General features: G+C 32.7%; 1 protein-coding gene across 1 annotated transcript; it reads right to left on the bottom strand.

Annotated features, from left to right (window-relative positions):
* Positions 1-1,075: 1,075 nt before the first annotated feature.
* Positions 1,076-23,152, bottom strand: LOC128155510 (uncharacterized). The gene is made up of 3 exons (XM_052817257.1): positions 22,679-23,152; positions 7,163-7,348; positions 1,076-3,063 (listed from the first exon to the last, which is right to left on the bottom strand). Exons 1-3 carry the CDS (start codon positions 23,100-23,102, stop codon positions 2,858-2,860), a joined length of 816 nt encoding a protein of 271 aa, XP_052673217.1. The 5' UTR covers positions 23,103-23,152; the 3' UTR covers positions 1,076-2,857.
* Positions 23,153-26,684: the final 3,532 nt, after the last annotated feature.

The raw sequence follows: 26,684 nt of genomic DNA, 5'->3' as shown, positions 1-26,684 counted from the left end.
TTTCAGTTTTTCGCGAATCACTTCGACCGATAACTCCAAAAGGAAATAACGCACAATCATCAGTTTAATTCCTTCCGACATTCTCCGACCTCTCGTATTCACCGCCATACTTGCAAGTGATTCTTAAAGATTATTTTTTCGACAAAACGAAAAGCTTAACAAGAACACCTCTGGACTTTATGGTACAATGAAGCATAAGTCCAGGGACTTCCGAATACATTACTGATACACGGAAAGAACGATTAACGCACGATACGGTTACTGACAAACGGAAAACATGATAGGATAAACGAAAAACTGATAGGTTAAACGATAAACCTGATAGGATTGACGCACGATAGGATAGAATATACGCACGATAGGATAGTATACACGCACGATAGGATAGTATTTACGCACGATACGATAGGATAGGATTGTAAAAATAACGTTGCGGGTACTGTATTATGATTCATTTCATTTTTTCTTTCATTGTCAATGTTATAAACCTCAGAGAAATTCTCTGTTTATATACATCAGTGATCATGGCATACCAAAAGATATTAATATTGTACTATATGGTAATGATTGTCTTTCTCTCGCAGAAAATAAGTCATTTTTGACCAAGCTCATAAAGTTAAAAAAAAACAGTAAGAATTTTTAAAATGAAAAATAAACAATGAGTAACACTGTGCTAAATGTACTATATATATATATATATATATATATATATATATATATATATATATATATATATATATATATATATATATATAATTTTCTTGTTATTTAACTAATTCCTTTATTACTATATTCTTTTTAAATTAGTAGAATGTCCATATAAAACTTTGAAAAGCATATAAATTAGTATCATAAATATTTATACCTTGATCTCAGATGGAGAGAACAAATTTTTGCCTGCTGTTCAATCCAGATTCATTTTTACACTAATATGTATATTTTTGAATAAAATATTTCTTAAACTACAGCAAGATTTCTGTCAAATACATTCACCAAAAGATTCGAAATGAAAAACTTAACCAATAATAAAAAAAAACTATAAAACGAATATTGAAAATAAACTTTTTATTGTTAACGTACACAGACATTAGTAATGTAGGTCATAATTATTTTGGTATGAAAATCAAATTTTAGACGTCATTTGCGTCAATCCTATTCAAATGTGGTGAAAAGACTGCGGTCTCAGACATTAACTATTGGACAAAATGAACAAGGTGATTTAAATCTATGGCGGCCTTTTTAGTCAAATTCCATCTGATTATTGAATAAAACAATCAATGCCCAACCTGAGTCAACACATTAAATGTTACATTATAAAAACAGAGAGCTTTCAATTTTAGATAATGCAAACAATAACTACAATACCACAACTGTGTTAATACAAAAAGTTAACAATTTTCGTCCCTTTCAATTTTTTCTGAACAATTTCTGAATAAAGTGAGAGAACTATGTCAGCTGTTTTTAGGGCACATCATCCGTGTGAAAGTTTTCATAATGAAATAAAAATATAATATCAATGAAAACATTCTTCTTTCAAAGTATTTCCACATATATTTTCAACTGTGCTTGTTAAGTTATATTCCAGTTTTATAGTGTTGTTTTAGGGTTTCGTAAAGAGCTACTTGATTACTATCTACCGGTAAATAAATACAAAAAACTACTCTTACAGGTTACACATTCATTATGTTTTGGTCTTAAATATTTCTTGGATCTAAAAATATTTATGAAGCGTCGAACAAGCATACGGTTATGATGACTTATCAATGGCAAAACATTGGTATCAAATATCTCACCGTTGTCGTTATTGCGTTAAATTCACTGTAATACGGGTACAACTATTTCAAAGTCTAATACACATGGAATGTGTCTTACTAACAATAAATTACATCTAAAGTATTTCAGATAATGACCCACTAAAAACGAAATAAACTTCCCGAGTGTTAAATGCGTTACGAACGGGGTGAATCGGGTTTCTACTTACAGGCATATATACCTTTCGTTACAACATCGACTAATATTTCTCAGAAACAAGTGGTTTTTCGAACATTACTTTTCTTTTTACTTAAATCGACAGTCCCAAACAAAGGGGAAATATATAATTTATTTCTTCCTAGTTTGATGGCGAGTATTTTTTTTCAGACCGGGAGCTACAGACCTGCAGCTAAATACGACAGGTGATGTACAAACCTTTTCAAATGACTTTAACACATAATACGAATGACGGTAAAACAGCATTGTATCAACAGTAGTGTTAAATGGTACTCTGGAAAATCTTGACTGTTCAATGCAATCGGGATATAAATTTCCAAATTGTAGTTCCCAAAATCCTTTTGTAAACGTGCATTGGTGTCAGTCTTGAAATTCTTTTTTAAAGGGGCATAGTCACGATTTTGGTCAAATTTTATTTTTCTGTTTTTATTAATTACAATGCTTTAAAAAAAGCATTTCTAGTGATTAGAAGACGTTTGAGAGTCAGTCGTAGAGTTTTAAATCTTTGTCATGTAAACAAGGCTTGTGCCCTGTTTTTGTTTAAACAGGCTCAATATACAAGTAAAAATCTTTTTCAAAGTAATTTGTTTATCTTCTTATTCATTTTAGGCATAGCTAGACAGTTTCTAATATTTAACACATTCATTTTAAGTCTAAAACTGGAATTTTCACGTCAACATTCAAAATGTAAACAAAAGCTTTGTTTGCATTGCAAAGAATTGTAACTCAGTAATTCGCTTGTAACTCAACGATTGACACTCAAATTTTGGTTGCCCATTAAAAATGCCCTAGTGAAGCACTGTTAACAAAAAATCATATTTTACCAAAATCGTGACCAAGCCTCTTTAACTTACGAGAGTCTAGATTTTCAGTATAAACGACAAATGAACTTATAAGCGCCCCCTCCGCTGGATGCCTCTTGTAAACGTGAACTGGTGTCAGTGCGAAGGTAGGTACCACTACCAGGTTCTCCCGCATCCCAGTTGAAGTAGGTTATAACCTGCCCGTCATCGTCAATAAAGTTGGGTCCTGACCTAGTTCCTTGTAGATATATCGGTCCAGTGTTAAACGTATCTACAAAATAGTTATTTTTTATATGTGGTAAGTTCTAATGAGTCAGAAGAACAATTACAGTACTGAAGTACTGTCGGGATTTGATTTAATTTATTATTATCAATTTTAAAATCAACGATAAGTTATTTGGCGTGGCAAGTAGTTTCTAATCTGTATTTGAATTACGCACATTTTTATAATATGAATTCTCGAACTTTTCCGGTACGAATTTCGAGAAAACCTCATATCATAATCATGTTATACGATAGAATTAAGGGTGTTGTTTACTCAGGGTTTGGGTTCTCAAATTCCGATTGTTATAAAGTTCAATGTAATGAGTAAAATTTGTTCTAAACACAAAAAGTATTAATGAAATGAATTATTATTGACAAAACATTCAATATTTTTACTTTATTATGGAATTAGGCTCAATCAGAAATTGACTTTTAGCCAAACAGAGGAAATTCGGACTAAATTCTGCTGATTTTGTTTTCTGCTAAAAGTTAGGATTTTATATTTAAGTCTATGTAGTTTTGCATATTTTCCGTTGGTTTTACTTCCCTTATTCATTAAAATAATCTTATGGCACGAATTATAATAATATTGAAAAATGCTTAAAAACGATAAAAGACACCATATCTCAAAATTTTGATCATTGACCTCATATAAAGTTTATGACAACAGAATAAGGTCAATACTAGAGGTACTGTGAGCAAGCTCACAATTGATACCCCCCGCTAAGAAAAAATCATAACTCATGTATTTTTTCTATTATAGAAAATATTGGATGAATCTATTTCATCGTCCATTTTCTATAAATAACAACTGCTCTATTTTTTAAAACTATTAATGCTTATATGAGTACACAAACCAATTTCTATTCTTTAAATTCCATTTTAGTTCAAGTTAACTGTTAATGCATGAGGACATTTGCATCCTTATGTTAACAAACATGACTCGAATCAAACAAATTCCACATGTAAAGCAGCCACTTAATATAAACATTTTGAATTATTGGTATACTGGGCCCGATTTTTTTTTAACAATGACCTTGAACTTCCTCAATTGACCTTTGGTCAAGGTCATGACACACTCTCAGGTTATAAGCATTCTAGATGTGAATTAAGAACTTCCAATATTTGTCCATTAGAAAGATATGGACTGGACACGAGTTTTAAACTTTTCTGCAAGGGACCTTGGCCTTGCCCAAAAGACCTTTTGTCAAGGTCATGACAAACCCGTAGGTCATAAGCAATCTTTGTGTGAACTGAGAACTTCCAATGTTTCTCCATAAGAAAGATATGGACCAGACAAGAATTTTGCACTTTTTTCTACCTTTTCTGCAAGGGACCTTGGCCTTGCCCAAAAGACCTTTTGTCAAGGTCATGACAAACCCGTAGGTCATAAGCAATCTTTGTGTGAACTGAGAACTTCCAATGTTTCTCCATAAGAAAGATATGGACCAGACAAGAATTTTGCACTTTTTTCTACCATTGACCTTGACCTTGTCCAAATGACCTTGGGTCAAGATCATGACACACCCTTAGGTCATAAGGAATTTTGTATGAAGTAAGAACTTCCAATGTTTCTCCATTAAAAAGATATTGACCGGACACGAATTTTGCACTTTTTCTGTCAGTGACCTTGACCTTGCCCGAATGACCTTAAGTTAAGGTCATGACACACCCTTAGGTTATAAGCAATCTTTGTGTGAAATAAAAACTTCCAGTGTTTCTCTATAAGAAAGATATGGACCGGACACGAATTTTGCTCTTTTTCTGTTGGTGACATTGACCTTGCCCGAATGACCTTGGTTCAAGGTTATGACACACCCTTAGGTCATAAGCAATTTTGTATGAAGTAAGAACTTCCAATGTTTCTCCATTAAAAAGATATGGACCGGACACGAATTTTGCACTTTTTCTGTCAGTGACCTTGACCTTGCCCGAATGACCTTGGGTTAAGGTCATGACACACCCTTTTGTTATAAGCAATTTTTGTGTGAAATAAAAACTTCCAGTGTTTCTCTATAAGAAAGATATGGACCGGACACGAATTTTGCACTTTTTCTGTTGGTGACCTTGACCTTGCCCGAATGACCTTGGTTCAAGGTCATGACACACCCGTAGGTCTTAAGCAATCTCTGTGTGAAGTAAAAACTTCTAATGTTTCTCCATAAGAAAGATATGGACCGGACACGAATTTTGCACTTTTTCTGCCAGTGACCTTGACCTTGCCCGAATGACCTTGGTTCAAGGTCATGACACACCCTTAGGTCATAAGCAATCTTTGTGTGAAGTAAGAACTTCTAATGTTTCTCCATAAGAAAGATATGGATCGGACACGAATCGAACAGACAGACGGACGGACGGACGGACGGACGGACAAGGTGATTCCTATATACCCCCCCCAAACTTCGTTTGCGGGGGGTATAATAAGTAGTTCAATACCATAAATGTTTTTGTATTATTATCATTCAATTTTTTGTAAAATTGGATCAAAAATGGGAAGGGATTTGAAAACTGATAGAGGAAATTCGGACTGGATTATTTCTTAAAATTGTTGCTGAAATCTTAATGCTGTGTACTTATTTAGTGCCACTACCATTCATAAACTGTTTCTTATTTTTTTGAAGTGTTTAATTATTTGTAATATTTTTATAGTTAAGAAAATCTCAATCGTAGAGTAAAATTTTATGGGATTTTTTGTGATTTTTCAATTAAATATTCAATGGCCATTAACTCAAAAAGTACGTCATTGACCTAATTTCTGAAAGTGAAAAATAACAATACAAGAAAAGGTCTATAACAAACAATAGATGGTTTTTCATTATCATCAGTGGATGCTTTTTCATTCTGAGAAAACGTCATCCTTAATTCCATCAAACTGTGTATCAGTAATCGAAATCTTTCTAAACAATTGTACACGTCTTGATCCAAGCAATATTGAACTCTCCGTAAATCTCCGACTACCAAGAGAGACTCTCTGCTTGTCGGGGATTTACGGAGACAACCGAGCGTCTGGTTGAACGAGACTATATTGAACTCTGGCGTAGGAATACATGCAACTACAAAAAACAATTAAATTGCTCGTACTATATAAAATCTTACTAATCTCTAGGTATTTATAAAAAAAGTTTCTTTTGAAAAACAATGGTACAGCATACAGTACACCGAATTTATCTATTATTTTCAAGATCTACTTCTTCTCAGCGGTGATGATTTGTGCTTAGATCCAAACACTGTTTCACTTTCGTTTTGCCAGAGTAACTGCATAGGAGAGTTGATTAAAATCAACACCCAAAAATTATATATGAAAATAATATGGGGTTAATAGTGTGTGTTGAATGAGTCGGTAGCATAATCTCTTCGTCCAATCTTGCTCCTACTTTACTCGAATGATGCCTTTGGTCAAAGGGTGTGCAGTGATCTTGAGTTATGTTTGTAGGTCAAAGTCAAATCGGACAACGCAAAAAATCCTTTTTTCAGAGCATGAAACCCTTAACTTATCTTTATTTGGCCCATACTTCACATTAACAGAGCTTTCTAGTAAAGGGCGTGCATTGGCCTTGACCCAAGTCAAATTTGAAGGTCTTAGCAGATCTCTTCATAATCCAGTTTTAGACAATAACTCCTTTTCCCATTTGCTTAATCTTGCTCAGATTGAACAAAAATGTATATGGGTACAGATTAATGAGACTAAATTTAAGTTTTGTGCCAACTATAAATTTTGTAAGTAATAGGTCAAGGACATATAAAAATTCATATTTCCTGTCATAGGGACAATACGGTGAGAGGGACCTTTTGTGATGGTTACGTTACCATCTCTATGATGTTTAGCATGATGCTGATAGGTTGAGCCATGTTGTTAGGCGACCCTGCAATTGTTGTAAAAATAGTTCTGACCACGTTGGCCAATGGCTGTCAGGAATGAAATCAATATTTATGATGTAATGCGTTTTATTCAGATTATTATAAACAAGTGCATACCTACATGTAAGAACATGATTTACATACAGATAAAACATCATTCACGCAGAAGAAAAGACAAACTTTTACAAAACAACAAATTTACATGTAATTGCATTTTGAATTCCATGATATTTTAACCTAATTCTTACCGATAATTGAAACAGCAAAATTGTAAATTTCATCCGAGTCTATCAACAAGAGACGACTGTTTGGATGCTCCGACTGGCATCTTGCGATGGCGTCAACGGCAATCAGCTCGATGGTGTTTAGATGATAACACATTTTAAGTGATATATCCCAAATATAACCACTAGGACCAAGAGCATTACATAGATCTGAAAGAAAATGAAATAATGATGGAATTATACACGATGGAGTCGTACTCTGGCGCTCTTGGAAAACGTATAAAGATTATTGTTCTTATATATCATTGGGTGATTTATTTTTGTTTATGTCATATCAATAACTGCTGTCAAATGAGAAGACAAATTGGCTAACGCGCGTTACGATATTTTGTTCGCTCAACTGATGGCAGTTCTTGAAACGACGACGCCGAAAATAAATCATTTCATGCCTATAATTACATGTCGTTTATAAATAAATCCATTATTTTGATACTAGTAAATTGGTCAAAAGTCAGATTAAAGAGGGATTAAATTTGTAACAGCAAGAACAGCTGTTTTCTACAATGCAGTTTGAACTGATTATCCCATAGACTGTTGAGATAAGCCTTGAAAATATAATCCATGCAAAGTTACGCTAGAACAATTGCCTTTTAACAATTGAATTAACTTTATTGTTGAATAACTGTAAAGCAACAAAATCTATTAAATAATTATGTTTGTCTTCTTCTTGTGAAACACGCATTATATTATGTAAAATAATTAGAATCTGATTATAATAATGTTGATTTGATACATACTTCTTAACAAATTACGCAATACAATGATATCCGCCTCGAGCTCGACCTCGGATGCAAATTTTAATATGAGGCGAAAAAACGCGATACCATTTTGTGTAACGTTTGTTTTGGACAAATTTTGTGCATCATTTTCTTTATTAAAATATGGCTGATTGATTGGGAAAACTTTTGCATTATTATAAACATACTTAGCATAACAATCGTTTAAATTCGTGCACAATTATAGAATCGGACTGAGCACATTTAACTTCTGATGCAGTTCTAAATCAAAAGTTTATCTCTTACTGAATCTTCTGCTATCTTTACTACACTGTAGATTCTTTAACGTCAGTAAGATTGATATAAGATGCAACTGAAAGAAGAGCCCTAGTCCCATCTAAAGATACTTGGGACAATTGGGGAAATAGCCTAACGTACAGGTAATTTTTGCGGGTCTATTCAAGTTTCAAACAGAAAATAAACAAAAGTTTAACATTTTTAAAATTAATTTTGTTAGTTACTGTATTTTCAAAAAATTCTATTTTTCCAATTATTCAATTATTTTCTCACTCAAAATTGTCAATGTACCCCTCTCTTAAATAAATTAAGGAATAAAGCAGACTCATCGACACTTTGAGTGATAGTTGCATCAGGTGGAGTTTGGCTCTCGGTGTACAGAATTAATGATTACGTTTACTCAGGGATTGAGATTTCAAAAAACATTTTTACAAAGTTCAATACCTGAGGTCAAAATTGTTTTAAAAATACAAAATAACAATGTTATTAACAAATATCGATATTAATATCCATGTTTTGAATATTTGAGGAAGATATGCAACGACAAAGGTAGACAAAATTGAAACAAGAAATTCGGACTATTTTATTTTTCATTTTTCTTCTTTTCTCTTTAAAACTTTTTGCAGCAATAAAATTGCAATAGTTTCTACGTGTTTTTCAATATCATTTTACATGTTTTATGATGGTATTTTTTCGAGTATAATTTTATATGGCTTGCTTGGGCGCTTTAAAATACGTAAAATTAATTCCAGATAGATTATCTCGAAAATTTGATCATTGACCTTACATAAAGTTAATGTCAACAGAATACAAACAATAAAATAGTTTTAGGTTATCAATGGTTTGAAGCTCCTATTAGTCATTTTATTTGTAAAACTCGGTCAAAAATGGATAGAATTTGAGAATTGAAAGAGGAAATTCGGTCTAATTTTAATTTAAAATATGAGCTTAAATCTATTTATTGAAATAGGAATTTAGTAAAGCTATTTTATCATTTTCCAACCAACAAATCGTTTTAGCTCACCTGAGGGTCGATCTGACTATGATGAATTTGCTTGTTGTGCAACAGTTCGCGTATGAAGGGAAATTTTTGAAACATGCAAAATATATTGGTGCCGATTAGTGAAATAAATTGAGGCTTAATATTTCAATGCGTTGACAGTTTTCATACATGACGTTGGTGTTAAGTTTGTTCTGATTTTCGTTTCGTTTTCATTATTTATGCTTTGTAACCTCGGAACTATCCTCTGTATTTCGTGATATTTACGTTTCAAATCAAACAGAGACTTCGGTAAATCAAACAGTTAACTGTTTACCTGCACAAATTAAGCAAAATCGATATCTGATGTATCAATAAAGTACTGAAATACAATTCATAGCTATCGGTATTCGGCATTATCTTTTGCGTAATGGTAGATTAATGCAATAGGTTTTGTTGAGATGCTCGGCATTTTCTTGAGTTTATTCGGTTTAAATAGAGTTTGATATCGCTGACGGAAATATGTAAGTACATGTATATACATGTATATTTATGATTCATTTCGAAAAAATAAATTGTGTTCTTTATTTGTTATAGTGCATGTTTCTTATTCGGTTTAAATAGAGTTTGATATCGCTGACGGAAATACATGTATGTAAGTATATACATATATATATATGATTCATTTCGAAAAAATAAATTGTGTTCTTTATTTGTTATAGTGCATGTTTCTTGTATTTAATTGTTTACAATTTTTATTTACTAACCATATTTGAGTGTTAAGCTTCGAATTATAAGCAAGATACAGAGATTTGCTCACAATTCTATGTTTGCACAGATCTTAAAAACTAAAGATTAAAAAAGTAAAATAAAAAATGTCAATATTTATTAAGAAAATTTTCAAAATCTATTCTTCCAGAAACCAACTTTAACAACTTATTGTATTGTAAACTTAACCTTTTTTCGTCATTTTTACTCCTACTGTACATGTGATCCTTGACTGTGTTTGTGTACATTTGTATAAACTGATTTTGAACCTCAAATACCAGTGAACTGGTCTTGAGTGAATAAAAGAATTGAAAATCTTGGGCCATTTTTTTTCCCATTTTAAATGCTGAATAGGAAATACCAAGTTAAAAATCTTAAGCTGAATGTAAAAAACTCATGTGAACAAAATATGACTCAAACCTAGGCGAACTGTGAGCTCTGTATCTTGCTTATAATTCTACGATTGACGCTGAAATTTTGGTTTAACATTAGAAATTCTGTATGAATTAGAGTATGTTAAATACTTGTACAAACAAAATAAAAGAATAATATTCTGTATATACCTACTCTCTGGGGCCCCCTCTTTATACAATAAATAATGTGAAATCTGCATTAATTTTGATAGTTTTTCAGACACGAGTAAATAAAAACGACATCTTTAAAACAGTTTCCATAGTTCTGACACATTTCTATTGCGGGGATAAAGTAATTATCGCTATTCCTAAGAAAATATCACAGCGGAAAATTATCCTGGTTTGTACGCGAAGTAAATAACAGTCATTTAATTATAATGGAGAAGACAAATAAAATTTTTAAAGTTTTTAATTTGAGGAATTGAGCACATTGAGGTACAATTTTCTTCTTCACATCTATACATGTAGGATTTTTAAAATAAAAAACAATAACTATTATATTTAAAAAAAAAAAAATACAATAACTAGTAAGTAGTTGATGAAAAAATGTACCTATATCCTCTCATATATTTTGATCACTTTACAAAATGGGGGGGGGGGGGGGGGGGGGCAGAACGATAATATAGGGAATTGGAAGTTAACAACTTAACAGTGTACCCCTACCAAATGTTTAGTTTTTAAATTATATCTTGCGTAGGATTTTCTTATTCTGGTAAAAAATAGCAGTTCATGAAGGTACAGTGTCAAAGATGCAAAAATAGGTGTAAAATTCGATTACTTTACAATATTATTTTTTTATTCTACCGAGGGACCATATGGCACACTATCTTTTGAACGCCCATTGTATCTCAGGTGAGCGATGTGGCCCATTGGCCTCTTGTATTATTTCTAATCATTGTAAAATAAAGAGAACCTTGGAAAGTTTGAACAATTTTGACAACATTCAGAGGTCACTAGCATAAAAAGGTCACTAACCTTGTTATTTAAAAGTGATAACTAGCACCCGACAGTTGGGCTATAATGTACAATAAGAACACGTATTCCTTGTAATGCGATTGACTTTGAAAAAGGAATTTCTAAGAAACATTATCTTTACATAGTTAAATTCAAGAAAGAAGCTGTCAATGTGACAGCAAATGGTAACTTCGTTTGTATGAAAAGTATCCATAATCCATTTGTCAGCTCTGAATTGATTAACACTACCTATTAAGAGAAATGGGGACTCCATATGCAGTACAAAAACTTATCTTGAAAAGGGTCAGAGGAGTTATCTGTACAATATCATGGTTATTTTATATGCAAGAATCTGCAAAATCATGGATACCTTCTACCGCTAGTATATTTAACAAAATATCGAAATCCAAATAATTTGCACGTATTTACAAATGATCAACAAAACAAACAATTTATATCTTAGAAACTGTAGGAGGGATTATTCGTACAGTATGGGTACATTTTCGAGAGCCACCCGCCCGTCATTTAAACTGCTAGACTTTGACCCGTGCGTGCACGGGTTGACATTGCATACCGGACATTTACGAAATAGGTACATCGACACACCGTATTATTGTTATCTACATAACAAAGCTACAAGCCTACAATAATGCTTTAATTTCACTACACTTTCCTTAGTTTGAATAATCTGTGTCTCGGGAAAGGCCCTCACCACAGTTGGAATGCCTCCAATATACCCGTAGTGTAGCAGAAAATTGCAGAATCGTTCCGGAACGATTTTGGAGATAATTATGGAAGACTTCAACACTTTTTTCCAACGTACACGTATTTTTTTTGCTACAGAGACAATAAACGGAATGCATTTTAACGTAAAGCTGGGTCCGTAGGACATTATTCATTTTTACGATAAAACATATTCTATCTTTACCCTACTAAGAAATATATTGTTAATTTTTTTTTGCATGCAATCAAAAAGTTTTTGTCATCTCGAAGAAAAAAGTAAGTACTTAGTTGAAATGTATTTTTGTTACTGTATACAGGGAAATATTCGCCTCCGTTTTATTTTCGCCACTTTTGTCATCGTTATCAGCGGGCGTATTTAAAACTGGGCGAATTCCAATGCTCCAAGTTTTCTCTTACTACACATGCGTGTCTCGACGAATTTATGACGGGGCGTAACTGTTTGGAAATGTAGAAGAGCGAAAATAACATTAGGCGAAAATAACTCTGTATACAGTATTTTGTACTTTCTCTCATAAATACGAACAGAATAAATAGCAAATTTCCAATGAAAATTTACCCGTTTTTGTATTATCATTTCTGAGTTTATTTATGCAAATATGATATTGTGGAAACATAAAAAATTAAAGATCTTGTTAGCGTGAATGTATTGCGAAAGCGCAAGATTGTAAAATACAAAAAACCCAGATGATTTTCGGAATTTTATGAGGAATTTTCGTTGATTATTAATTAGCGAAGCTTTACTGAAAAAAAAAACAAATTGTAATCTTCAAGTACCAATGATGATTAAAATATATGAAACAAAAGGCAGTAATCCTTCCGATTAATCGGCATTAAAGACACAAAATTCGAGTCTATTTTAATATAGTAGTATAGATTTCAATAACCGTATTCTTCCTTCGGAAATCCCGGTTAAAATGTGCTTATGTTTAATACTAAACAGTGCTCTTTAAAGGCCATTCATGATACTGACCATGGTATTTTGTAACAAATGTTCGGAAATCTTAGGCGGTTTACTGTTTTTATTTATTCAAAGAAGGGTTACGAGGATTGAAGATAATAAAATAAATTTGAAGCTTAACCTTTATTTCCATTTTTCTTCGTTTTACTATTTATGTACATAAATTACTGTATGTAATATTGTTGCATTTTGAAGCCAAGGATTTTATATTTAAACTGTAGAGTACAATTTGGTTGGAATTTTATAGTTATAATAAACATAAATGTTCATTGTACACGCTTTCCAGTCTCCGAAAATTAAGTTTATTTCATTTGCAGATCGCTTCAAACCATAATCCATGCTTGAGATATGAGTGTATAAATTCATCGCTGATTATAAAATAAAATGATTATTGCAGGTATTTTTTTTCGATCAATACATGATGATTTAGCTACCGTCGACGTATATTATTGACCTCGCCTCCGGCTCGGTGAATATCGTACTTCTCGAATAGATAAATCATCGTATTGACCTCAGAAACAACAATAATTGTATAGGGTATGTTTTTAAGTTTCCAATGAAGTTTTTTGAAATTCAATATTTGTACAGAGTAATCAATTAGTCAAAAACAACAGTAAACCGTATATTGCAACAGTTGAACACGCAGATCGTTCAACCGATTTTGTTTTTAGACCCGGGAGCTACAAACCTGCTCAAAGAAAACTCTATGCACATGTGTAATATTTCCTTTAAAGACATTGGACACGGTTTGAACTAAAAAAAATAATTAATCAAAATCTGTTTTCTGATATTTGATGTCTAGAGTGGAATTCCCCGTAGAATTCTTATTTTCAGACGTGTATTGAAATCTGAAAAGCTAGAGGGGGCGTTTGAAAAAGGAAGTCTTGGGATTTTTTTATACTATAAAAGTATTGAGTGAACATCGTTTGAACCCAGATGTATATATTGATAAGGAACACTTTGAGAAAACGTGCGGCATAAATTTCTTGGGATTTGCTTTACCTATATTGTGAAATTAATTGCCTCTGAGTCAGGGGTTCCGGAAATAGGATGCGGCCAAATGGTTATGTAGTGAAAATGAATTAATTCTTTTCACAATTTCTTCTCGCTTTACATAGCACGGAAGCCAAGAAACCATTGAGATGATGACAATCTCAAAGGGTTCCACTTAAGTAATTGACAATAGAATGAAAAGCATTTCAGAGAATATTTGTGCTTTCACTTTGGTTTTATAACTTAAAAGCTTTCCAGTTGGCAACTTTTGGTTCAATCTTATTCCCCCTTTCCCACTGGCAATATTTTGTTAAATCTGATACAAGATTTAACAAATGGGAAATAATTTATGGTCTAAAAGTGAATTACGAGAGATCTGTAATGATTTTCACATTTGTCGATGAATCTTGGTCACTGCGCTTCCTTTAGTCAAAAGCTCTGTTTGTGCTGAAAAGAGCTAAAATGAGTATATATGCTATGAAAACTAGGGAATTTTCGTGGTCTGATGTGACTTGGACCTACAAACATCAGTCAAGATCACTTCACTCCCTTGGACATATTGGCATTCTATGAGCCAGATTGGACAAACCGGAGAGAAGATTATGCTTTGGAGAAAGATTTTGCATATACTTTTGCTGAATTGTGAAGATCATGACCCATAGGTGTGGGGCATAAGACCGGCCATGTAGTAAAACTGCATTGAACGTTATATTTTTGGCTAATTTTATTGTATTTAGCGCGTCGGCGCACCAGCGCGTCCATCTCATCTCTTTTATTCCAAGTAAAATCTTCCCGTAGTAAAACACTCAAATGACGTCGATATTTCTTTATTTTAAAGCATTATCGCTTACATTTATGTCAAGAAATTTCGACCCCGATAGTAATAACCTTGACAAATAGTTTATACTTTTATAACGGTAGGCGGTAGAGCTTTATAAATCGCAGATTTATTCTTCAGTTAAACGAATCAAAGTTCTTTGCATTTCATTTTCAATTCATAATTTGACAATGGATATTGTCTATTTTGCTATAACTTTGAGGGGTTAGAGCTTTTGCTTTTATTTTCTTTGTACATGCATCAGCTAACATTTTTTTGAAATCTTTAATATGACATTGATACTGGAGTCCAGTCTACTTTTGTATGATAAATCATGACATTAAACGCCAACAGAGACATAAATAACATAAACACAAATGTTTTTATGTCTCTGATGTCACACAGGGTATCGGTATTTTACAAACACATACTGTCCGTATTTATTAATACCAATTATAATCGTTTAGAAATTGGAATTGTTGAGTCAATAGTCTAACTGGCCTCAACATTTTAAACCGGGGTATGTTGTCGTCCATGCTGTATGTAAATGTACATGTATAACTAAGTGATTTAATCGCAAGATTTGTCCATACTGTTCTTATGGTGAATGTTTACACACGGCTCATCGTCGTCTGAGCAATAATATCGTAAGGTTTATGACAAGAAGGCCCATGGCTTGTACAGACATTTTCTATAACTTAAAATTTTCTCCCGCACCTATTCACGATACATTTGTATTCTTTTATCAAGAGACCTTCTTTCCAATTTAAATAATAATACAAGGTACTACTATACATATATGCGCACAGGATAACCAAATAATATGCTTCCCTCTCAGCCTTGAACCTGTACCTAATTATATGATCAATGAATACTTATCCAGGGTACGATTTCACCGTGTGGATGGTGGTCCAGGGCACAGATGTCTGACGTTTTAATATTAATTTTAGAAATAAGATAATTTTCTGTACTACAATAATAATTATTATACATGTAGTACAGAGAATTATATCATTATCGCAAGAAATATTTGTAACATCATCCAGCTGCTTGCGCTTCCCTCTCCCCAATGCTCTCGAGAAAAAATAAAGCTGATTTCTAGTTGTATTTAGCATTATATGAAAATAACATGAAGTTTGATAACAAAAAACGTAAAATTGTATTATAACGAACGCATCAAACAAACAATTCACAGTATTAAAACATTTTTAGATTTTTCTCTCATTCATATATCATCTCTTCATTCTCATATTATACGAAATGTTTCTTAAATACTTCTATAGAAAAAGACACCATGTCCCTCATTTAAATCAAACTCATTGATAGCAGTATTATTTATTACTTTGTACATCAATTACCATCGTTGTTCACTACTCATTCTGGCAGAGGGAAACATCGTGCCCGATGAAAATAAAATCGTATAATCGATAATCTAATTTACAAACAAAATCTGTTGTGCGGGACGCGCCGAATACATTTAGCCATATTTTTACAGTTGAAGGGGATAAACTAACACATAATGTTTATAGTGTTCAGGGGCCCGTGTCACTAAAAGGTGAAAGATAAGACAAAACTTAAGTTAGGCCTTAGGGCGTATGCCAAAATTTAGTCCGGCGTAAATTGTTTCACTAGGAGGCGTACGCCTGGCCGTAAATACTAGTATCGGACTAAGTTAAGGCGAGACTTACGTCCTTGACAACGAGCTTATGCACACGCGCGTACAGATGATAAACAGTAGATAGATAGATAGATAGATAGATAGATAGATAGATAGATAGATACTTGTCAATTGTGTTTGCGAGAGAGAGAGAAAAAAGAGAACCGCAAATTCAGGAATTGGTTACATTTAAAGTAGTACATTTTGGTTAAAAATTAATCCTGTCAAGTGACAAAGTCACACAGCAAAACTTGCTGAAATGTTTTATTTAAAGGATATATTTGATGAAGCATATAGGATATGTTCATTCAAAATTATTCACTCAACAGAACTATTTTAATATCGATATCTACGATGGTTTCACCATGTTTCGAACACCCTTGGAATTGCCCTTTTGATCATGCGTCAATTATGGCCCGAGTATAAATATTCTTTATGAAATTTTCTGGTTTCCTCTTGCTTAATGATTAAAAAAAATCAGTGAATTTGTTTAAACATACAAAATATAGCGAATTAATGCGGTAACGAGCTATTCAACCATCGATCGGACAACCATACAGTAGATATTAAAAATAAAGGAATTTTCTTTTTTCATGCAAAATAAAAAACCCAATTGGTTCGGATAAATATATTTATTACTCTCATATTTTGATTTGTGTCAATGTAAAATATGGAGCAAAAATGACCTAGGAAATAATTGATGAATTGCAAGGCTAATTTTTTTTAACACAATTTGTTTCAGAAGTGATTTTTTGAAATTATTTAATTGGAAGGGTACATATTCACTTGTTCCTTTCAAATGCCGAACATTCAAATTACCTTTGTGTAAAATGTGTGTAACCCAGTTTTTAATGATGGCGTGTTTTACGATGCCTTTATTGCTATTTTTTTGGACAATGTGATAGTCAAATTCTTGAAAGTCCATCAGTTCTAATTCAGGAATAAATTAAACAAACCATAAGTGCATGTTTGACCAAAGTTATCCGATCCAAGGCACAGATGCATGTGTCTGATATATGGGAAACTCAACATAAACTACCCAAGTACACTTACATGTGTATTTAGTATACTGAACGAGGCTTCGTATAAATTTTAAGTTAATAGAAAAGGTGTATGTAACCCACGAAATAAAATCTATTTAAACTGGAGTCAGTGTTTTGCATCGGTCGTGTGATAAATACATTATCTAATGTTTCAAAAAGATTTCAGGACTTTTGACGATTCTAAAACACAGTTGAAGCTTTCATCATTGTTTAGTCTTTACATTTTAACAATACATAAGATACTTTTGTGATTTACCTTAGTTTAACTACCTAAGTATGACACCTTTTACTCACCAAATAGAAATAAAAAAGAGGAAAAAATATAAGTCATTTATTCACTTAGTGAGTTTTAAATTTCAAAAATATCCCGCTCAGACATATTTTGTGTGGAAGTTGGAGAAAAAAATGTAATGCCTGAAATGCTAAACATTTCTTGTACAAATACACCTTTGCTCTACATGTGCATCGTGTATGTATATTTTCTGCATTATTCATTGCCCAATCTACTAAAACATATGAAACGTAAATCAAATTATTGAATAAAAATAATCGAAAGAAAACTATATATCGATTGTCTAAATATGTCGTTTTAACAAGTAAACGGCAAGTGCAAATATAAAGAATGTGCATAAAACATGGTAAGAAAATTTCTATTCGAGAATTGGTACCGCCTATCAAAACTCTCTATTTTCTTAATTTCATACGAAATTAATATTTACATGACAAATTGTACAATTTAACATCACGGTCAGCACCGATATACTCAGCAACAAAATTAGCAATCATTTCATGTTTACGTCAAAAGATACGACTACCCTTGGCTAGGCGTAGATTTTTGACTGAACTTAGGGCGGGCGTAAAGTTACGCCTTTTAGTGAAACGGACCTTAGTCCAAATATTTGACTCATGTCCGGATTTACGCCAGGCGTAAAGTTACGCCGGGCGTACGCCTTTTAGTGAAACGGGCCCCTGCTCTGTCAATCGAGCAGAGGCTGAAGCTTTTTATTTGGATAAAATGTGGCAGATAGTAAACATGTAACGTATTTCAGGTCACCTATCCTACTGCTGCCAGATCCTAGGAAATTTACTTTAATTTCCTGTACATTGTATGTTGTAGATATAAATATATGCATGTAGTGTGTACTGTATATAACACTGCATATCATAAAAAATGAACAATTCAAGGCCAGCAGGTCAATTTGTACAGAGAGGTTACAATGTTTTGGCTTTAGGGGCTAGGATATTAATTATCTGAGATTCTTTAGAATCCTCTCCACCCCCTCCCATTTTTTAAACATTAAATTTGATATAGGGTCTTAACTCAAATAAAGATCTTCAAACGCAAAAATGTGATCCTCTGACAGGTCAATCGAAGGGCCATGGTTTTCGAGTGCCCGTCACTGCATGTATACCTCTTGTGAATTTTCAACCTGGTTTGATAATTGAGCGTGCCTTTCAATTATACTGCACAACCTCCAATATGGCTATTTTTATCAAATGTGAGAATTGTAGACATTGTACATCCATTTCAAAAATTTCATCTGTAATTGTTGAAAATAAACTTAAAAATAAATTTGTGTTTGACTAGTATAAAGCATGTTTTTACAAAAGCGGCAGTTTATAAAATAAACACAAAACATTTTTTCAGTATCCTACACTTGATGGAATCAATAATATTATTTAACAGTTCAATTATTTTAATAGATTAAAATCTGACGGTTCGATATAGACACTGCAGCGGAATAACAACAATTATATGATCTCCAGACTTCAAAAGTGATAATTTATAAAGAAAACTACCACCGGAAAATCTTATTTCTCCGTTATTACAGAAAGTAATGTAGTCATGATGAATCATAAATGAATCTTCGGGGGGATTAAAACGTACCGATATTCAATTTTAAGCCTTTTTTAAATCACAGGAAAAGTTTTTTGTCACAAACCAAAGCTTTTTTTTTATTTTATAAAGACCTTCTCACAAAGTATGCTCAAAAAAAGGTTATTTTCAATCATGATGGTATTGTAAAAGATGTGTTAAAGTGAAATGAATATAAATAAGATAGATTTTTCAAAATTATCTACTCCTTTTGCTTTTCTCCACCTTCCATCATTATGTACGTAAATGTATATGTTTTTTTACTGATGGAAGTTTCTGTATTTAAATATAACTTTACTTCAATACACCGTAAACATAATTACATGATTTTTACATAAGAAAGTGAGCGCACAAGATTGTAAGTTTGCAGGAATCCTCGACACGAATCAATTGGGATTTAAATGTCTATAACCTCGAAAGGCTATGTAGTATGTACAGGTTTCAACAAAAATATATTATGTTGAGAGTCGAAGTACATGGCTATTCGGTTATTAAAAAACTCACAAAGCTTTCAAAAAAGGCAATGAGAGGTAAACCGATAACTAGTTGGAAATGTTAATGAAAACATTATTTAATGAAGTTATATTGTGTTGTCCTAAAAAACTAGTAATAAGAAAAGAATTTTTTTATAGTGTTCAAACAGCAGATCTAGAAATCAATAAAAACAAATTAAAATATACCGGTATATTATAATTCAACATCATGTTATAATAACATACATTTAAAACAAAAAAGTTTAATTTTTTTTAAAAAGACCACCAGTTGGATTTGAACCCAAAACACTGAATGTATGTATTCACTAAATCCAGGACGAAACCACTGAACCACGGAGACTTGTCAATATATGCTCTATAAAGTACTGTTTGAAACACCACTTTCATATCAATGGACTTTGTTTTTTATCCTTCAAAAAATAATTTGAAAAGTACATAATTAGTCATCTCTGGGTCATCTCTCCATCTCTTTTTAAAATGCGACATTTTTAATGTTGAAATATGTAACCTTTACACGTTTCAAATTTGTGGAGAGAAGACCCAGAGACAACAAAATCATTTTAAAACAGTTGTAAATAAGTAGGATTTTGCATGAATTGCATCGTGTTGCTATATTTAGACCCATATCATAATAAAACCTTTTGCATTTCAAATATTTTTCCACTCATTCCACATCCAACAGAAACCAAATAACGGTTATAATTCGAAAAATATTCAAAATTAATTGATGAAATTTTCACTCTCCTTGTGCGCCCAGATTCCTGCCGAATCTACATCTTAAGCGCCCACATTCTTTATATATGCTTGTGTGACCACCAAAAACGACAGCTAAAACAGAAAATCGATTTAAAGTTTTAGTTAGAATGGTGCCGCCATGATTAGAATGGTGCCGCCATGATCTACTTTCTCCAAACAGTAATCATTATAGTTTATATGGTATTTCAAGCCCTCCATATTGATTAACATTCCCTATTATACAGAGGTAGCAGTTAAAAACAAATAAAAGTTTTATTTAATATGATTGATATCTTCATATTTACATTTTTTGTTCAGATTACAACTGCACGCTACGGTAATAGCTGCAGTTCTGTAGCTACCGGTTTGAAAAAAAATCGAATGGACGACCTGGGAGCTAAAGATCTAAGTGTTAAAAGTTGCAATGTAGGGCGCAAAAAAAACTTGGATTGCGCTTGTTATGATCTATTAATGTTTTAACGTAAATTACTTAAACCTTTTAATATAATTCTAATACGTAATTTATTACCAATTAATCCTCCATAGCCTCTGGAGAATTTGGTCATACAAGTCCAATTTTTCCTTTCAAATATATGAAATTCAAGCATGCATAAATATGAAAATGGCGGAAAAAATGTTCAGTTTGGGAGAAAATCAACTTTTCATAAAAACAAAAATCTCAGCAATGTTCGAACCCCTGACATGCGTGTTAGTAGACTGCACTACAGAGACAGATACCTAATTTTGGTGACATAAACAGTTTCCCAATGAATTGAAATCGTCTGTTGTTACGTATTGTCAAACCTTTAAACTGTATGCATCCTCTACTTCGGAGCGGGGATATAATTTAACTTCTTTGGTGCATATATTGGACAACATAATACAATGTATTTTGGAGAGAATAAACCAGTGGAAATGTTCCTATTAAATGTAATCTGTGTTTTGTATGGAAAGCCAACGGTTTAATATTCTATCTGTGTAGTTATTTCGTTAAATGTGAAGTTGTAACTGTTATTTCGAACATTGTATTAAACCACTCGTAAGCGTTATTTTTATGACTTTCCGGGTTTCGGTAAATTTATGATTTCTAATGCGTTGGATGCAAGTTTGATATTATTTGTACTTGCGTCAATCGTGATTTGTATTTCTAGATCGTATATACATATACCATGTATCAATTCAGTAATCCTCTATTTTGTTCACCTAGCGACCTTGTTAGAAAATAATTGATTCACTGAAAACTTCACTCGGCTGACATGAAATTGCAATTAAGTCTCTTGCTACTTCGCTCACTTTGCTTGGAATGCGTTTCCAATAGATTTGATCAAGAGAGAAGAGATGCATCAAAATTTGCATTAGTTTTTATAACGTAAGGCACCTGCATAATTGGTTTTATGACTGAAAGGTCTGTATTCAATTAAAGGTAGAATTGCATTTTTTTTTTTTATAAATTGTCTCTCTGCATTTTGGGTTCTTACTATACTGTTTAATCTGTAAATATATACACGTAGACGCTTTAATCTTTTGCACATGAGGATGATAATTGAAAACCCGTAATACAAAATTATCTACATTATTGCACAAGAATATTTGAGAAAAAATTCAGCACTATTAAGAGGTGTAAAAATTGCAATCTTGGTATTAAACCGTTTACGCCGAAGAGCGTTGTTCTTGGTGATAAAGTTGAGCATTATCTGGAATATTCAAAATATAAACAACAAAAAATTAAAAAAAGATCTCAGCTTTGTTTACATAACATATATTTTTGTTGAAAATTAGAAGACTAGTGCCTTATTGACGCATTTTAAATGTTTGAAATCGAAAAATAAAATAGTGATCTAGGACCTTTGAAAGACGTATTTAATGTAGTTTAGATCAATCAAAATTAACTTTACCTCTGTTATGGATGAACTACTTCAATTAACTACATTTCAATATAATAAAACGTCCGCTGCTACATTGGGTTCCACTTGAACTGAAACAACCCTTATTTTATCTTTTTGATTTGAATTAGGGTTAGATAAAAAAATACTTACCTAGCATGGTGTTTCTAGTTGTAGCAAACTGGGTACTTATGCTTGTTGTCTGATCAAATTCGAATAAGGTTGTTGTACCCTCAGTGTTGCTCTCGGTTGTTCCGGCCTTTGCTTGTTTGTCTATATAATAACGGGCTCCGTATTTTGAACCCAAATTTGAAGAACTCGGCGAATAAACGGCAGAATAACCTTTGCAAGATGATTGAAAATAGAACACCGACTCACAGTTTGGAATTAAAGCACATTGTGAAATACACTGGATAGCAGACAATGTGCGGTAAAGAAATACTTCTGGATCCAATGCTACTTTATCGTTCAGTTCTTCGACTCGTTTGTATTCATAATCATCAATCTCCAAAGAAAAAATGTGACTTGCTAAATATATAAAATATACAAATGTTTTTGGTTTTAATATTAAATACATTTTTACAAACTTGACACTGCTTTATAAACTGATTCAAGCGAGAGTGCTATGTTGAAGACACAAATGCTTTCTCAAACAGCGCAGGGGTCCATAATCCAATATAGCATAATAATGTGTTTACAAAGCGTGCCAAAGCCAATATGTTTTTCAATAAATCAAACTTGCAGCACGTGAAAAACTGTCTATAAACTATCCAGCTTAAGGATCGAATCACAGATATATATATATATATATATATATATATATATATATATATATATATATATATATATATATATATATATATATATATATATATATATAAAAGGATTTTTCACAGGGGCCAAGCCCGTTTTAATATTAATTTCAATGTAACCATAAATAAAGAAAGGGGTTGAACTCTGACCCAGATAAAAGACTACCAGCTTGCTTCAAAAGCCTTAATAAATCAAGTATTTTTTACAACACTTGCAATATGCATGTATTTTTCGGAAAAGTAATGTCTAAGATACACTCATGCCGAATTTCAAGTTGATGGGTCTTAAAATAGCGGAGAAATACGTAATTATTCTCTCGAAGTCGCCAGTTTAATTTTTACTCGGACATTTACCGGTCCAGGGCTCAAGATGGGATTTTGCCTATGACAACAGTATTGCAACAAGTCGAGAAACATTCGCACTAATCTTTTAAAATCTAACATCAAACACACGCTACTTACATCCTTAAATTCCGATAAAATTCCTTAAATACTCTGCAAACTGAACTTTTATTCTGCAGGACAGGGCCAGCCATTTTGACGTCTTCGAGAAAGACTGATTCTGATTGGACCATCAGGAATATTAACCAATGAAATTGAGTTTAACATTTTTTATCACCGTTTGAATGCGACAGCTGTCACCATCCTTTTCGGGGCATGGACGAATTTGCAAGCCATGAATGTGATGATCTTGGTAAATATTAGCTACAACATTGATTTTAAGTTATTCCAAAATTCTAATCAAAAAATGTGTTTTGTTTTGCTACATAACAAATATTTCGGTACCACAACGCGGTACCACAACGCGCAACATTTTACCTGTTTTGACGGACCGTGCAGCTTTAAATTCAGCACGGACCTATTACTTAACACAAGAGGCCAATTGTCCTTAAAGGTCACCTTAGTAGCATATGACCCATACAAAAATTTGTGTCGGAGTCCCGTATATGCATTTAATTAATTAGGTTTTATTCTGGAGTAGAAAAATTATAAATTTGTAATGACGACCATCTCCTAGCTGCAGATCTGTAGCTCTCTGGTTGAAAAAATTCGGATAGACAAACCAGAGAGCTACAGTTCCAAGCGTTGTAAAAACCTCCGATTTACGCCGCCGTTTTTGTGTCGCTCGCTTCGGGAATTATATCCGACTTTAAAAGCATTCAACCGCCTAAAAAATTGGATTTATTAATTAAACATATAGTTTACCCTAACTCTGCTAACTTTGTTTTCCTTTCAATGGTTCACAACGGCCATCCTTCGCCTTGGAATGTCATCGTTTTAAAAAACTCGCCTTATGACAACCATGTTAACCTAGTAGCGAGATCTCGGGTACGTCGATTTACCCAAATGGACCCAAAATCAAGCGGAAAACAATTATAATAAAATCCTAATAATTTAGGGAAATTTGGAAAAATAAAAGCCGAAGGTCCATAACAATAATTAAAATTATTTTAAAAAGTTGTTTTATTTTTATATAATATATGTATTTATATTATTTGAATATATTTACATACATTATATACTTTTACAAATCGAAATAAAATGCTCATCTTTATTTTTCAAAAACAATTTTTAAAGATATGCTGAAATAATTTTAATCATTGTTTTGGACCTTCGGCTTTTATTTTTCCAAATTTCCCTAAATTATGAGGATTTTATTATAATTGTTTTCTGCTTGAATTTGGGTCCATTTGGGTTCATTTGGGTCCATTTGGGTAAATCGACGCACCCGAGATCTCGCTACTAGGTAAACATGGTTGTCATAAGGCGAGTTTTTTAAAACGATGACATTCCAAGGCGAAGGATGGCCGTTGTGAACCATTGAAAGGAAAACAAAGTTAGCAGAGTTAGGGTAAACTATATGTTTAACTAGAGCAGAGCTCGTGGCAAAGCCACGAGTAGGTCTTCCGTTGTTGCTGCGAGTTGAAAATGTATGTGATATGGTGTCAATAAATTATAATGACTAAACTTTCAGTTCTGCTTTTGTTATAAAAATGTGTTGTGATTGAAAGCCTGTATATAAAACGTGTTTTGAAAAAGAAAGAAAATGTTTTAGGAAAACTATCTGTCGAACACAGTTTATGTAATCGTTTCAAACATTTTTTAAAAAATGGGATGTTTAATGGCGAGTTAAATTTTCAGAGGGTAGCAAGCATTGTTACATGTACTCATGATTCATGTCAGGAATTGTGTTTTTGGGGAGTTGATTTTAATCATTTCTCCTATGCAGTTACTCTAGCAAACCGAAACTGAAACTGTGTTTGCACCTAAGCACAAATCATCGCCGCTGACAAGACTTCGTTCTTGAAAATAATCGATAACTTCGATGTAATATACGCTGAAGCATTTTTTTTAAAGGAAACTTATTTATAAATACCTTGGAAATAGTCAGATTTTTAATGGTACGAACAATTAGAAGTTTTTTGTAGTCGTGTGTATTCCTACGCCAGAGTTCAATACATAGTTTCGTTCAACCATCGGCTGTCTCCTTACATCTCCGGCAAGTAGAGAGTCAGTCTATATTTAGAGGTCGCATCATCAAGCTATCACGTGACCTGGTATCTCTTACTTGTCGGAGATTAACGGAGACAGCCGAGCATCTAGTTGAACGAGACTAGAGTTCATTGTTGGTTGGATCCATACAATTTTTGAAATATTTGGAATACCAAAACACAGTTTGATGAAATCAATTCTATTTCAAAATATAACACAACATGATCCATTAGAGGTTTTCTCGAAATTCTTGTCGGAAAAGTCAGAGAAATCATATTTTAAAAATGTGCATAATTCAAATGCAGATTATAAACTACTTGCCAAGCAAACTAGCATATCGTTGATTTTAAAATAAATAATATTCGATATAATCAACTCCCGTCAGTACATCAGTACTTTGATTTAAAAACCGAACCCGCCTACAAAACACGTAACCTTTTCTCTTAGATAACTTCTTTATTTAAAAATATTTCTAAATTTTTTAAATCTATGTGCAAGTTTAGAATTGTTGTGTGATGACAAAATTTACAGACCCTGAAACGTACTAATACACCAAAAACGTGCGACTTAAGTGCGAGAAACGTTTCGTGTAGACCGTTTAGCGTTTCGTGTGATTGTGAAACGTTTCGTGTAAACCGTTTACTGTTTCGGGCAAAGCGTGCGAGAACCGCGTGAAACATTCATCAGATTTCATTCGGAACTCTCTGACAATTTAATTGTTTCAAAATGGCGCCCGTGTTTTACATTACTTTAAACTGTTTGTGATTGGCAAAACTCTTTTGTACATGTAGGTATTTTCATGAAAAAAAATCTACAAGAAATGATGAAGCTTTTAATAGGCATTTCCTCCAGAA

Source organism: Crassostrea angulata, chromosome 1 (assembly GCF_025612915.1).
Source record: "Crassostrea angulata isolate pt1a10 chromosome 1, ASM2561291v2, whole genome shotgun sequence".
Lineage (NCBI taxonomy): Eukaryota > Metazoa > Mollusca > Bivalvia > Ostreida > Ostreidae > Magallana > Magallana angulata.
Note: the sequence above shows the minus strand (reverse complement) of the source record. Positions and strands in the feature narration are given on the sequence as shown.